The sequence below is a fragment of the Haliotis rubra genome, unplaced genomic scaffold (assembly GCF_003918875.1).
Source record: "Haliotis rubra isolate DU_JTF1 unplaced genomic scaffold, ASM391887v1 Scf1095, whole genome shotgun sequence".
NCBI classification, from domain to species: Eukaryota; Metazoa; Mollusca; class Gastropoda; order Lepetellida; family Haliotidae; genus Haliotis; species Haliotis rubra.
Genome location: NW_025764998.1, coordinates 18,223 through 34,776, shown reverse-complemented (window position 1 = coordinate 34,776; position 16,554 = coordinate 18,223). Strand labels below are relative to the sequence as shown.

At 42.5% G+C, this 16,554-nt stretch overlaps 1 protein-coding gene across 1 annotated transcript; it reads left to right on the top strand.

Annotated features, from left to right (window-relative positions):
- Nucleotides 1-3,638: 3,638 nt before the first annotated feature.
- Nucleotides 3,639-15,611, top strand: LOC124283729 (spermidine synthase-like; the record flags this gene model as incomplete). Its single annotated transcript, XM_046719756.1, is given in 9 exon segments — nt 3,639-3,774; nt 6,766-6,886; nt 8,422-8,514; nt 9,730-9,883; nt 14,443-14,526; nt 14,989-15,054; nt 15,057-15,136; nt 15,503-15,565; nt 15,567-15,611. Coding segments are annotated over 9 exon segments (837 nt in total), but the record flags the coding sequence as incomplete, so codon positions are not given.
- Nucleotides 15,612-16,554: the final 943 nt, after the last annotated feature.

Below are 16,554 nucleotides of genomic sequence, written 5' to 3'. Positions count from 1 at the left end.
GTGTCCCACGCTTTCTGGGTGAAGCCTTTCACACATCTCCCAAGATGCTTTTGCTTTGCTGGCGAAGTCTCTTGGAAAATACATGTTGCCCTGTCCAAATCTCCAAAGTACAATGCTTTAGAGTACATGTAACACTGTTCCACACAATTAAATGTAACACCATCCAAAGTAAACACAGCTGGATAAAAGTTGCTGAATGGTGACTTGTAACCATAGAAGAATAGTCAGTTACTCCAACATTCATAGTCATTAGGGTTGCAGAAGGAACACTGGAGGTACCCCATTTGATTCTGGTGATCTTCTTGTGCCATACAGGGAACCATGTCCTTTAGTTCCGGCACAAAGTCTGGCATGACATCATAACAGTCTCTCAATTTCTTCCACTGGTCTGGAGACAACATGATACCCTTAGCCGTAGGTACCACTCCCAGTTGATCATTTTTCTCCCACTGTCGTAGATCCACGCTACCATTTGGATCCAAACTGGCATACACGTTAACCCCTATGTGAACATAGGCTTGATTTCTTCCTTCCTGACAGCTTCCATCAACTGTATGAATACACTTGGTATTTCTAACCAGTGTTTCAAGGTAAGCACGATGCCTCGCTTGGTTGGGTAGGCCTTGCCACTCGGGTACACTTCGTACTTCCTCACATGAATGTTCAGTACACCATCCCATGTCTTGGCCGTCACAAAGACGTTGTCCCCCAGATGTAAATGACAACGGGGATTCTGTAGTTCTGTCATCTGCTTGTCAGTCTCTAGCCCCAACAATGCCATGGCTTGTGTCTCCCTACATTCCATCAACGCTTTGCAGAAGAGAGAGTAAGCTTGGGGTCCCCGTCTAGGTAACATATCTAACAGTTCTCTGACCCGATCGAAGGACGTCCGTGGTTTTTCGATAATCTCTGCCTTCATGAGGATGGTAAGGACTTCAAACTGTACCAGTTTGTCCACCACCTCTTCTACACACTGTATAGCTTGCACTAGATCACAACGATTCCTCCTCAGGATATCACGGTGAGCGGCTTCCATTTTCTATCTTCGAGGTAGACGGCTACCAGAACCAATAGAGTCAAGAGCATGCGTGTGTTCTCTCTGTCGACTGAATGACATGGGGACTGTTCGGTGGCCTTATATTGCCCACTTGAGTCTAAAAATACCCCTGGGAAAGTGGTTTATCCCAAGGTCAAGTCAGTACAAGGTCATTGACACCCCTGTGAAATGAGGTCAGCCAGGTGTTCGATGATGACGTCATTTTAGGACTATACCCCCCTGTCTACAACATAAGGGACATTCTCGCGATCTCGCATTCTCGCGATCTCGACTTTTGACAAAAAGTGCTATGTACCAAGAACACGAGAATGCGAGATCGCGAGAACGCGAGATTTTGGCCAAATCTCGCGTTCTCGCATTCTGGCATTTTTAGCTTGTTTCCAAAGGTCGAGATCGCGAGAATGCGAGATCGCGAGAATGTCCCTTACAGTATTCCATAGTTTACAGATCATGCATTGAGGTGATTTCACGGACGTGCAGCTGTGAAAAATCAGCGTCGGATGGAAAGAGTTAACGCCACACTCAATATTCCAGCTCTTTGGTGGCGGTTTTCAAATATTCAAATCTGGACCATGTGGCAGTGTCATTTTTGACATTTTTTTTATTTATTTGTGTAAATACGGTATCATTTTTAAACAGTTTGGTTGTGGTAGTTTTATTGGATTAGGTTTTTATTAGAGTATGTTTGGTATTTGTCTCCAGCTTGATTACCCAAAGCTGGACCTGGGCTCCTATTGTATTATTGTGGGAGAGCAGGGTGTTCTATTGTTCTTAACTCAGAGGGCAAGCTATTCCTTGATCTCTGATTGGTCAGTTTTATGTTGTATGTTTTCGTCTTTACTAACATCAGCACATTTTAGTCAGTCTACCACATACAGCCACACAAGAAAGGCACCTCAAACATATGACATGACAATTTGACAGCCGTCTGATTTCCGCTCCTTTTGTCGTCTACAACTTCTGTCTGTTCAAGGTTAGTTAACTTAATTATAAACATTATGTAGGATGTGATATTTGTTAACTATAGTTATATCATAAACATTATTCTTGCTTTGGTTATAATATTTAATGTTTGATGTGAAGGTATGAATGTGTTTTAAGAATATATTGTAAGTCAAATACTGTGTGTTTATAGGCATGATTTTAATGTTTACTGCATCAGCATTTTCATTATAAGTTTATTAGTAATAATTGTAATATTTATGAGGTCAGGTGACAAACAAGCATGTCTGCCTGCTTGGCGGCCATCTTTGTCGGCTATGTTTTACACTTGTTGGTGGTACATGTAATGTTTGTGCCACTTGAGATATCATATCATTTTAACAATTGTTCATTGTATATGTTTATAAGAATATCACAGTACACATAATGTTGTGCTGTAAGGTATATGTATATGTTTATTAAGTAGTAAAGAGTGATATATGTTTCATTATGATATAATAATAGGTTAGCATAATATACTTAATTGTGTGTTATATCACTTTTAGATGAACATGCTGTTTCACTAAGGTGGACAATGTAATATCACAGAGTACGATATATTTGTTAGGTATTTTATCCTTTTAATGTGTTTATATTTCATGTATATATCATTGCCACAGATATGTGTTCCCTAGATATTGTGATATTTCGCTGCTGCAATTAATCCATATAATACCTTTTTGTGAACTGCATGTGTTTATTACTTATGTTTATTACTTTCTTGGAATGGATGCAGTTCAAGTAATTTGTATTACAATGAATATATTGTGATAGGTATATATGACCATTAACAGTAATTGTAACTTTTATGTGTAATCTACTATATTAGTACATATGTGATATGACTGTTTTATTGATTATTGTTATTATGTTACAGGGTGAAAACAAAACAAACTATATATTTGAGAAATAAAGAAGTCGCACAAGTCACAACTCACACCCCAGCACGTGTTGGTCTTCATTGAACAGTACCACCCCTTACCCTGCTACAGGGTCCAGACAATCCAGTGACCAACAGCAAGAGCATCGATCGACCTACGCGAGATACGATGTTATGTGTCAACTAGAGACCATATGCCGGTATATATGGACTCAACCAAGTCTGCGAGCCTGACCACCCAATCCTGTTAGTCACCTCTTACGACACGCATGGGTTGGTGAAGGCCATTTTTAACCGGGACCTTCACGGGTCGCTTGAAGTTCGAACGAAGCTAAGGGGCGGTGGGGTAGCCTAATGGTTAAAGCGTTGGCTCGTCACGCCGTACGTAGACCCGGGTTCGAATCCCCACATGGGCACAATGTGTGAAGCCCATTTCTGGTGTCCCCCGCCGTGATGTTGCTGGAATATTCCTAAAAGCGGCGTAAAACCAAAGTCAGTCAGTTAGTCGAACGAAGCTAAAACGCGGGCAGCATTCGTGAAGAGAGTTCAGCTCCTCGCAGCGATAGCCCTCTGAGCTCTCTATATTTAAAATGGTACGAAAGTGTTACGCGCTGGGGAGGAGCTAACGAAAAGCTATAACAAAGGGAAGTAACTCTGTTTCTTACACACGTGTTTTTCCTGTGTGAACCACGAGGCCAATATTTGGAACAATCCACGCTTCACATATGGATCATTTAAAAGACGGATGGTTTAGCGAACTGAGCGAGCTGTGGCCCGGACAATGCATGTCTCTTCAAGTGGAGAAAGTCCTTTTCCATGAAAAGTCAAAATATCAGGATGTCTTGGTTTTTAAAAGGTTTGTTTACAGAACGGGTGTTAGTAGATCGATTGCTTTCTTGCATGAATCCTCAGCAGTGCCAGTGAAATGGGAATTGTTTGAATATTATAAGTGACAACCAAGACATAATGAAGCTACAAATTTAAACGAGGGGCGAACTAGAAAAAAACGATTTTCCAATCGTTACCACTAGGTCCCCACTTAATACCAGGCCATTCGATCATAGCTGCTTAACCCATGCAGATGTAACATGGCAGTGATAAGTCATGGTTGTGCCGTCATGATTGTGCAGGAATATTGCTAGAAGCGGTGTAAAACCAAATTTACCAAACCCCATTTTTAAATATGTAATTTGATGTTTGTGAATTGAGGGAAACACTGATCGAACTAGTTAAAACTACAAGGACCACTTTATTTACACGCCTCTTTTAAACCTGCTCAGCAGATGCCACTCACAATATATCTTCAGCTTGATATATTTGTTAAAATTTATATGCATCAAGGTAATCTAAGAAATGTTGCAATTTCCATCCATTGCTATCAGTTTTGTTGAATCCTTCATGACATTTTTTTAGATTTTTGGGGTGGTGGGGTAGGCTAGTGGTTAAAGCGTTCACTTGTCACGCCGATGACATGGGTACAATGTGTGAAGCCCATTTCTGGTGTCCCCTGCCGTGATGTTGCTGGAATATTGCTAAAAGCAGCGTAAAACTAAACTCACTCACTTACTCACTCTCTCACTCACTCACCAATCATGTGCAAAAGATTGGGTTTTGACAGTCTGAAAAAAACCCCACATGAACCATATGTGCTAGAGTTATATGCATGGACCAATTGGCTTTCAAAGCAAGACTGATTGGGCCAAAAAAAATATATGTCCGCTTCCTATTACATTCTTTTTAAAAATAGGGTTGATGGGTCGGTTTTATCCCTTTTTAATCTTTTTTTTCTGTAGTAACACCAGGTAGGCACCTTGGAATGTCTTCAAGAATGTCTTCAAGAATACCATATCATGTTGTTACAATGCCTTGTGATGAAATATTGATAGATTTCTATATCAAATCATTATTTCATTATTTATGTTATTTATTTTCAGATTTTGTCAGTGATAGCCCATTATGCCAATTCAATGCAATCCATTTTAGCCCTTCATACACTGAAAAACATATCAGTACTCGATTTCGATGAAAATGATGAGTTGAAATGCACTCCAGTCATGATTTGATTTGGTTAAAAAGAGATTTAGGGTTGGTGTGGGTTAGGATAGGGTCGATCAGGTTACCGGAAATGGATATATATTTTTTTTTGCCCTTGAAGTCATCAAACCCGATCTTACATTAATTATAGGGGCACTGATGACTGATCTATAGTTTATACCTGAAAGTCTTACACTGAGTGAGTGAGTTTAGTTTTAAGCCGCACTAAGCAATATCCCAGCTATATGGCGGCGGTCTGTAAATAATCGAGTCTGGACCAGACAATCCAGTGATCAACAGCATGAGCATCAATCTGCGCAATTGGGAACCGATGACATGTGTCAACCAAGTCAGCGAAACTGAGGACACATTGCATGCATGTTGATGAATTTCTTCAACCTAATGAACACATAACAATAAGTTGTTGAAGTCACAAACCTGGTAAGAATTATGGGATGTCATCCAAGTACCCACAGATAAAAAAAGAGACTATAATAAAAGCAGCAACCAGTCCCGGGTGTTTTGCTTTAGATCAATGCCCCTTTTATGATATGGATACTCGGACACAGTCATGAAGTCTGGAAAAAACTGTTGGGTCTAGTTAGCTCAGCTTATAAATAATCCATATCAAAATAGGAGGGCTTATGGGTAACCTAATGCTCAAAGTGTTCATTCGTTATGCTGAAGGCTTGGGTCCCATTACCTAAAAGGGTACACCATGAGATATCTGTGAAGATCCAGTTAGGTTTGATCTTGAGTGACCCATGCTTGGCGTGAAAGGTGATTAATGGGATCAGGTGGTCAGGTACTCTGACTTGGTTGAAACGTCATCATGTCCTAATTGCATAGATCAATGTTCATGATGTCAGTCATTGGATTGTCTGGTCCAGAATCAGTTATTTCCAGACTATCATCATATGGCTGGAATATGGCTGAGTGTTGCCAGTTTTCGAAATTAACTTTTTTAGAAAGTAGCAAGAACTTGCTACCTGGTTCAAAAATAGGTAGCAAAATCCCTTACCTGGTAACAGCTTTCTTTCATATTGCTGTTAATCCCTCCATCCCTCCCAGTCCGTTCCCAGTCCCATATTACTGTCTTTAACCATACAGAACTGTATTTGGTCTCCAGGGTGCTGTTGTACAAAGCGATGTTAGCGCTAAAGTGACCGTAACTCCCACACCTTAACGTAGACTTAAGGTAGCCTTAGCGCTAAGGTTGTTTTGTACAACTGGCCCTCTCTCCACTCAACCACCACCTGGTCACTACTGGTCTAGGATCAAATTCTCTTAAAGTCTGTGGGCCTGCATGTGAAACCCATGTGTTAGTGACCAATAAAAGCTCCGATGAGCATTTTATGGGAAATTTAAATACCAGTATCGGTAAGTTTACAAGTGAAAGTGCACAAGTGGAGATCTATCCTTTGAAAATGACCATTAATTAATTAACGTAAACAGTTTCACTGAAAAATACCAGGTAGCGAGTTGTTTCCAGGTAGCAAAATAGTATTTAGAATAGGAAAAATTTGCTAACTCAAAGTGTTAATTTCGAGCCCCGAGTGGCAGCAAGCTAAGAAACAAAAACTGTGAGAAGGCATTTCTGGTCCCCTCAGTGATATTGCTTTGACATGGGCTACAGTGTTATAAAACAATACTTATTAAGTGACCCAAATGAAAACACTAGATCTGCAAAAAATGATACGAAGAACCATGTTTGGGACAGTCGATTTCGACTGGTTTTGGAACATACTACAGACAAAAGTTCCAATGTCTGGATGTGTGAATTATGAAATTGTATTTTTTTTTTGTATTTCAGTAAGACGTATGGCAACGTCCTGGTCCTGGATGGTGTGATACAGGCTACAGAGAGAGACGAGTTTTCATATCAGGAAATGCTTGCACATTTACCTCTGTGTTGCCACCCAAATCCAAAGAAAGTAAGTCCTTGGTTTATCTCAACCCTGGACACTTAAGAGAGGACATGCAGCTTTGCAGGGCTCGATTTAGTGCTTTGTTAGTTGCACTGGTGCAACCCAATACTACAAAAGTGCAACCTAGTTATTATCCTAACTTGCACCAGGTGCAAGTAAATGTTTGAGTGGATAAACTTCTGAATAAAACATTTAAATTTTCTAAATAATGCAAGAGCATATCTCTTTCATTACACATTGCAATAAAAAGAGTGCAACTGGAATTTGGCTGGTGCAACTAGGTTTTTAACCACCAAACCCCCGAAGGACAACTCGAATACAGTTCAATATCTTTCTGCAAGACTTGACAGATATATCAAACAGATCTTGAAGTACTGCCTTTTGCTATTTGCAGATTTTTGTCATTTTTTTTAATGATTTCCGTGGAAACAATTTGGACCTAGTAAAAAAAAAATCAAGTTGGATTTTGAGTACTAGTAACTCAGTTGATTTGTTCTTTCAAATTTATGGGGGCCGGGGAGATTTGTCATCTTCTGGTGACTCTTGTTATCTTAGATTGCACCAGGTGCAAGTAGGTTAACATCACTTAAATCAAGCCCTGCATTGGTTGGTAGGGTGATCATGTCAAAAAATGAAAAGTTCTGCTGATTTATTCTCTCGATATCAGAAACCTGAGCTTGAGTATGGTTGATTGGTTTGTTGTTTAAAGATTCACTCCGTAATATTACAGCTTTATGGCGGCAGTCTGTAATAATTTAGTCTGGACCAGACAATCCAGTGATCAACATCATGAGCATCGCTTCTACGCAATTGGGATATAATGGCATGTGTCAACCAAGTCAGCGAGGCTGACCACCCGATCCCGTTAGTCGCCTCTTAAAGCATGGGTTACTGAAGACCAATTCTAACCCAGATCTTCATTTGTCTCTTGAGTATGGCATTAGACAACAAAAAAACTTGCTGTTCCCTGTGTTGTTCCTGTTGGAACTGATCCCGAGCAGCCTATTCTCATTGTAAGAGGTCACCAGATCATCCAGTCAGACTAAATGGTATTATTTATTTCCTCTCATTAGACTCTGCCTATAAATCATTTCTCTTGATATCAATCATTGGAGGGGCGGTGGGGTAGTCTAGTGGTTAAAGCGTTGGCTCGTCACGCCGAAGACCCGGGTTCGAATCCCCACATGGGTGCAATGAGTGAAGCCCATTTCTGGTGCCCCCTGCCGTGATATTGCTGGAATATTGCTGAAAGTGGCGTAAAACCAAACTCAGTCAGTCAGTCAATCATTGGATCATCTGCTCCTGATTTTATTTTCCTTAGGGTGCTGTCTTATAGTTGACTGCTGCAACAAATAAACAAACTATTATGTTGAAAAAGATTGAAAAGCGTATATGTATAACAATGGGATGATTTCTTGGTAAGTTATTTCAAATGAACTTTGTACATTTCTCCTGTGTGGTTGTGGCAATCCAGTAATAATGTCAATATCATAGATTTATAGCGATGACAATATATGACATATTTGTTAAACTTTCTTCAGGTGTTGATCATCGGGGGTGGTGATGGGGGAGTGGCCCGTGAGGTCCTGAAACACCCTGAGGTCGAGAGAGTTGACATGTGTGAGATCGATGAGGTAAGCATGTCCACTTGTGTATATCTGTGTAATGGACAGACCCCGATGTGCAGACAAGTGACGTGTGTGAGACCAATGACGTTAGCATGTTCGCTTGTGCATTTCCAAGAGATACAGGACCTTGAGTTGACACAATGTGTTTGAGATCAAAAGAATATTTTTCATGTCCGAGTCTAAACAGTGTTTCCATTCTCTTCTTCAAAAGAGAGCCAAACAGAAATTCTTTTCCTGATGCATTTGATAACATGTTGACAGAATAACTATCCCCCCGACATGTAATGCGGGGGATATAGTCGACATCTCGTCCGTCTGTCTGTCCGTCCATCCGTAATCATTGTTTCCAGAGCATAACTAAAAAAATGTTCAATATTTTTCAACCAAAATTGGTAGATATATCAAACAGATCCTTAAGGGGTGCCTTTTGCTATTTGCAGATTTTGGGCATTTTTATTTTTCCCGGTTTCCATGGAAACAATTTGGACTTAGTCCCGAAAGGGAGGGGTGGGCTTCGTTTCCGGAGCATAACTCGAAAACCGTTCAGTATCTTTCAACAGAACTTGGCAGATATATTAGGCAAATTTTGAAATGGTTCCTTTTGCTATTTACAGACTTTTGAACATTTTTATTTTCCCCGGTTTCCATGGAAACGATTCGGCTCTGGTCCCAAAAAGGGAGGGGTGGGTTTCGTTTCTTGAGCACAACTGGAAAACTTCTTAATATCTGTCAGCAAAACTTGGCAGATATGTGAGGCAGATGCCAGAGTGGTGCCTTTTGCTATTTGGCAGATTTTTTGGCAGATTTATCTTTCCTGGTTTCCATGGAAACGGTTAGGACTTAGTCCCAAAAGGGAGGGGTGGGCTTCATTTCCTGTGCATAACTCAAAAAGCGTTCAGTATCTTTCAACAGAACTTGGCAGATATATTAGGCAAATTTTGAAATGGTTCCTTTTGCTATTTACAGACTTTTGGCATTTACATTTCTCATGATTTCCATGGAAACGATTAGGACTTAGTTTAAGTAACTGTCAGATGATTTGTTCTTTCAAATATGTGGGGGCGGGTGGGATATGTCATCCTCTGATGACTCTTGTTGAAATGGGTAATATTAAGCTGTTGAGACATGGGTAATACAGGTGACTGTGACAAAGATAAAATACTGATGATGGTGGACATCAAATTCTTGCAACAAATCACTTGACATCACATTGTTTTTCAGAAAGTTATAGAAGTAAGTAAAGAATATTTACCTGAGATGTCAAGCAGCTTTGCTAATCCCCGCTTGAATCTCCATATCCATGATGGCTTCGACTTCATGGGCAAACACCATGGAGAGTTTGATGTCATCATCACTGACTCCAGCGATCCTATAGGTGAGACACAGTGTAGTTGGCAGTAGCTCTGAGTGTTGCGGGTATTGCCTGGGATGAAGTGATATCTTTGGGACATTAAGGGGCGGTGGGATAGCCTAGTGGTTAAAATGTTAGCTCGTCGCGCCGGAGACCTGGGTTCGATTCCCTTTCATTGGCACAATGTGTGAACCCCATTGTAGGTGTTCCCTGCTGTGATATTGCTGGAATATCGCTAAAATCAGCGTAAAACTAAACTCACTCACTCACTTGGGGACATTTTCCCATGATGGCAGGTTGTAGCTATATTCTGTCTAACACATCTTACAATCATGCAGAATCACCCGGGAATATCCGGATAAGAATTGTCAGCTACCCATGCTTGTCGTAAGAGGCGACTAACAGGATCGGGTGGTCAGGTTTACTGACGTGGTTGACACAAGTCATCATAACATAATTGCGTAGATCGATGCTCATAATGCTAATCACTGGATTGTCTGGTCCAGACACGATTATTTACAGACCGCCGCCATATGGCTGGGATATTGCTGAGTGAGGCATAAAACAATGAATCAATCCATCAGTCATGCAGGATCACCTTCTCTGCTTGAACACCACTGCACTGGTCACCAGACGTGGCACAATGTTGCTTTTTAGTTTATGTGTTTGTTGGTTAGCATCATGCTGTAACAGATGTATTGCTGCTGTTGGCATAGTATATGTTTAGAAGCTGTGGCTGTGCTGTAGTAGATGTATTTCTGCTGTAGCTGTGTTGTAGTAGATGTATTGCTGCTGTAGCTGTGCTGTAGTAGATGTATTGCTGCTGTTGGCATAGTAGATGTTTAGATGCTGTGGGTGTGCTGTAGTAGATGGTTGCTGCTGTGGCTGTGCTGTAGTAGATGTATTGCTGCTGTTGGCATAGTAGATGTTTAGAAGCTGTGGCTGTGCTGTAGTAGATGTATTTCTGCTGTAGCTGTGTTGTAGTAGATGTATTGCTGCTGTAGCTGTGCTGTAGTAGATGTATTGCTGCTGTTGGCATAGTAGATGTTTAGATGCTGTGGGTGTGCTGTAGTAGATGGTTGCTGCTGTGGCTGTGCTGTAGTAGATGTATTGCTGCTGTTGGCATAGTAGATGTTTAGATGCTGTGGGTGTGCTGTAGTAGATGGTTGCTGCTGTGGCTGTGCTGTAGTAGATGCATTGCTGCTGTGGGTGTGCTGTAGTAGATGTATTGCTGCTGTGGCTGTGCTGTAGTAGATGTATTGCTGCTGTGGCTGTGCTGTAGTAGATGTATTGCTGCTGTGGCTGTGCTGTAGTAGATGTATTGCTGCTGTGGGTGTGCTGTAGTAGATGTATTGCTGCTGTGGGTGTGCTGTAGTAGATGGTTGCTGCTGTGGCTGTGCTGTAGTAGATGTATTGCTGCTGTTGGCATAGTAGATGTTTAGATGCTGTGGGTGTGCTGTAGTAGATGGTTGCTGCTGTGGCTGTGCTGTAGTAGATGTATTGCTGCTGTTGGCATAATGCAGATGTTTAGATGCTGTGGGTGTGCTGTAGTAGATGTATTGCTGCTGTGGGTGTGCTGTAGATGTATTGCTGCTGTGGGTGTGCTGTAGTAGATGTATTGCTGCTGTGGCTGTGCTGTAGTAGATGTATTGCTGCTGTGGCTGTGCTGTAGTAGATGTATTGCTGCTGTGGGTGTGCTGTAGTAGATGTATTGCTGCTGTGGGTGTGCTGTAGTAGATGTATTGCTGCTGTGGCTGTGCTGTAGTAGATGTATTGCTGCTGTGGGTGTGCTGTAGTAGATGTATTGCTGCTGTGGGTGTGCTGTAGTAGATGTATTGCTGCTGTGGGTGTGCTGTAGTAGATGGTTGCTGCTGTGGCTGTGCTGTAGTAGATGCATTGCTGCTGTGGCTGTGCTGTAGTAGATGTATTGCTGCTGTTGGCATAGTAGATGTTTAGATGCTGTGGGTGTGCTGTAGTAGATGGTTGCTGCTGTGGCTGTGCTGTAGTAGATGTATTGCTGCTGTTGGCATAGTAGATGTTTAGATGCTGTGGGTGTGCTGTAGTAGATGTATTGCTGCTGTGGGTGTGCTGTAGATGTATTGCTGCTGTGGGTGTGCTGTAGTAGATTTATTGCTGCTGTAGCTGTGCTGTAGTAGATGTATTGCTGCTGTGGCTGTGCTGTAGTAGATGTATTGCTGCTGTTGGCATAGTAGATGTTTAGATGCTGTGGCTGTGCTGTAGTAGATGTATTGCTGCTGTGGGTGTGCTGTAGATGTATTGCTGCTGTGGGTGTGCTGTAGTAGATGTATTGCTGCTGTGGCTGTGCTGTAGTAGATGTATTGCTGCTGTGGCTGTGCTGTAGTAGATGTATTGCTGCTGTGGCTGTGCTGTAGTAGATGTATTGCTGCTGTGGCTGTGCTGTTGTAGATGTATTGCTGCTGTGGCTGTGGTGTAGTAGATGTATTGCTGCTGTGCCTGTGCTGTAGTAAATTTATTGCTGCTGTGCTGTAGTAGATGTATTGCTGCTGTGGCTGCTCTGTAGTAGATGTATTGCTGCTGTGGCTGTGCTGTAGTAGATGTATTGCTGCTGTGGGTGTGCTGTAGTAAATGTATTGCTGCTGTGGCTGTGCTGTAGTAGATGTATTGCTGCTGTGGCTGTGGTGTAGTAGATGTATTGCTGCTGTGGCTGTGGTGTAGTAGATGTATTGCTGCTGTGGCTGTGCTGTAGTAAATTTATTGCTGCTGTGCTGTAGTAAATGTATTGCTGCTGTGGCTGTGCTGTTGTAGATGTATTGCTGCTGTGGCTGCTCTGTAGTAGATGTATTGCTGCTGTGGCTGTGCTGTTGTAGATGTATTGCTGCTGTGGCTGTGCTGTAGTAGATGTATTGCTGCTGTGGCTGTGCTGTTGTAGATGTTTAGATGCTGTGGGTGTGCTGTAGTAGATGTATTGCTGCTGTGGCTGTGCTGTAGTAGATGTATTGCTGCTGTGGCTGCTCTGTAGTAGATGTATTGCTGCTGTAGCTGTGCTGTAGTAGATGTATTGCTGCTGTGGCTGTGCTGTAGTAGATGTATTGCTGCTGTGGCTGTGCTGTAGTAGATGTATTGCTGCTGTGGCTGTGCTGTAGTAGATGTATTGCTGCTGTGGCTGTGCTGTAGTAGATGTATTGCTGCTGTGGCTGTGCTGTAGTAGATGTATTGCTGCTGTGGCTGTGCTGTAGTAGATGTATTGCTGCTGTGGCTGTGCTGTAGTAGATGTATTGCTGCTGTGGCTGTGCTGTAGTAGATGTATTGCTGCTGTTGGCATAGTAGATGTTTAGATGCTGTGGGTGTGCTGTAGTAGATGTATTGCTGCTGTGGGTGTGCTGTAGTAGATGTATTGCTGCTGTGGCTGTGCTGTAGTAGATGTATTGCTGCTGTGGCTGTGCTGTAGTAGATATATGGCTGCTGTGGCTGTGGTGTAGTAGATGTATTGCTGCTATGGCTGTGCTGTAGTAAATTTATTGCTGCTGTGCTGTAGTAAATGTATTGCTGCTGTGGCTGTGCTGTAGTAAATTTATTGCTGCTGTGCTGTAGTAGATGTATTGCTGCTGTGGGTGTGCTGTAGTAGATGTATTGCTGCTGTGGGTGTGCTGTAGTAGATGTATTGCTGCTGTGGCTGTGCTGTAGTAGATGTATTGCTGCTGTGGCTGCGCTGTAGTAGATGTATTGCTGCTGTGGCTGTGCTGTAGTAGATGTATTGCTGCTGTGGGTGTGCTGTAGATGTATTGCTGCTGTGGGTGTGCTGTAGTAGATGTATTGCTGCTGTAGCTGTGCTGTAGTAGATGTATTGCTGCTGTGGCTGTGCTGTTGTAGATGTATTGCTGCTGTGGGTGTGCTGTAGTAGATGTATTGCTGCTGTGGCTGCTCTGTAGTAGATGTATTGCTGCTGTGGGTGTGCTGTAGTAGATGTATTGCTGCTGTGGCTGCTCTGTAGTAGATGTATTGCTGCTGTGGCTGCTCTGTAGTAGATGTATTGCTGCTGTGGCTGTGCTGTAGTAGATGTATTGCTGCTGTGGCTGTGCTGTAGTAGATGTATTGCTGCTGTGGCTGTGTAGTATAGATGTATTGCTGCTGTGGCTGCTCTGTGAAGTAGATGTATTGCTGCTGTGGCTGTGCTGTAGTAGATGTATTGCTGCTGTAGCTGTGCTGTAGTAGATGTATTGCTGCTGTGGCTGCTCTGTAGTAGATGTATTGCTGCTGTGGGTGTGCTGTAGTAGATGTATTGCTGCTGTGGCTGCTCTGTAGTAGATGTATTGCTGCTGTGGCTGCTCTGTAGTAGATGTATTGCTGCTGTGGCTGTGCTGTAGTAGATGTATTGCTGCTGTAGCTGTGCTGTAGTAGATGTATTGCTGCTGTGGCTGCTCTGTAGTAGATGTATTGCTGCTGTGGGTGTGCTGTAGTAGATGTATTGCTGCTGTGGCTGTGCTGTAGTAGATGTATTGCTGCTGTGGCTGCGCTGTAGTAGATGTATTGCTGCTGTGCTGTGGCAAGGAGGTGGAAGTGGCAACTATGGTTGTGTGTTCACAATGCAGGTCATGTTTCAGGCCCTGCATCATCACTGTTTGAGAAGTCCTACTATGAACTGATGAAGAAGGCCCTCAGACCAGTCGGCATCTTATGTAGTCAAGGTGAGTCCTCTCTTCTGCGACCAATGAAGGTCCGGGTTTGAATATTGATCCTCAGTAACCCATGCTTGTCGTGAGAGGCGACAATGTTTGTCTCGTGACCATAGGCGACAAGGCGTCCGACTTCAGATTAGAAGGTTAAAGTGGTTGGTAGCGTGGGGCTGAGCACGTTCATATCAAATTTGAGCAAAGTCTCTGTACCCAACTATCTCGGCTTGGGGCGTGCCTTCTGTTGGCCGAGTATGTAGCAGGCGTGGAGTCATCCCACTGATGACATCCTTACCTTGTCAGCTTGCTGACAGGGTTAACTCTCTTTGGTCATGTGGACAAGGCATCCGACTTCGGATTAGAAGGTTAAGTGGTTCGAATCTCAGCACGGGACTCAGACATTTTATGTCCTTCACATGAACTATGATATGTATTCCAGCAAAATCATGACATCTGTTAGCTAATCTCTGATTGCAGGAGAGTGTGTGTGGCTTCATTTGGATCTCATCCGAATATGCTGGACTTTTTGTAAGACCATCTACCCTCTGTCAGCTACAGTTATACCCACCCGATACCAACCTATCCTAGTGGCCAGATTGGCTTTGTGTTGTGCAGTCTGAACCCAGTAAGTCTGAATCAATATCACAATAACAACTTACAACTGAGATCATTCAATCACTTTCTGTGTAGTTATCAGAGTGACTGCTCCAAACCAGTTCCTGACATATTTTCATGCACTTTGTGAGAAAAGTTGATGTAAATATAGTGTTGCATTTACATTTTCAGTTAACACCAGTGCAAGCCTCATATTAGTCAACTGGCCCAAAACAGCCACAGACACATGCACCATCATGCATCAGTGTATAAGTACATGGATCTTAAGCGGGATGCTGAACACCAATCCACCTCTCATCTCACCATTATCTGAGGCATAATTTGTTTTATTTGTTGAATTGATCTGATTGTTATTGCCAGGATATTGAACTTTGAGGACCCAATCAATGCTTTGAGCCAAGAGCAGGGTGAGAAGCTGAAACTCAAGTATTACAACACTGCAAATCCATAAAGCAGCATTTGTGCTCCCAGAGTTTGCAAGAAGAGTGAGTCCTTACCAATGTCACAATGACATATTTTCTCATGAAACTCTGGAGCAGAACATTGCTCTCATGATAAACTGTATACAAACATTTACTCATTATGTACTTTGTTGCTTAACATTTATCCATTCTATACTGTGTAGCAGAACATTCTCCTCATTATACACACTGTCACAGAACCTCACTATATTCATTAGTGTGTAGCAGAACATTTACCTCATTATACAGTGTGTTTGCAGAACATTCTCATTAAACAGTGTGGGGTGCAGTGGGGTAGCCTAGTGGTCAAAAGTTAGCTCGTCCGCGCCCGAAGCCGGGTTGAATCCCCACATGGGTACAATGTGTGAAGCCCATTTCTGATGTCCCCTGCCGTGATGTTGCTGGAATATTGCTGGCTGCGTAAAACCAAACTCAGTCCAGTCAGTTAAAGCAGTGTGTAGCACAACATTCTCACCTTTCAGTGTTTAGCAGAACATTTACCCTCATTATGGTGTGTAGCAGAACATTTTACCTCATTATACAGTGTATAACAGAACATTCTCATTATACCGTGTGTAGCAGAACATTCTCATTATACAGTGTTCAGCAGAACATTCTCCCTCATTATACAGTGTGTAGCAGAACATTTACCTCATTATACAGTGTGTTTGCAGAACATTCTCATTAAACAGTGTGGAGGCGTTGGGGTAGCCTAGTGGTCAAAGCGTTAGCTCGTCGCGCCGGAGACCGGGTTCGAATCCCCACATGGGTACAATATTAATGAAGCCCATTTCTGGTGTCCCCTGCCGTGATGTTGCTGGAATATTGCTGAAAATGGCGTAAAACCAAACTCAGTCAGTCAGTTAAACAGTGTGTAGCACAACATTCTCACCTTTCAGTGTTTAGCAGAACATTTACCTCATTATATGGTGTGTAGCAGAACATTTACCTCATTATACAGTGTATA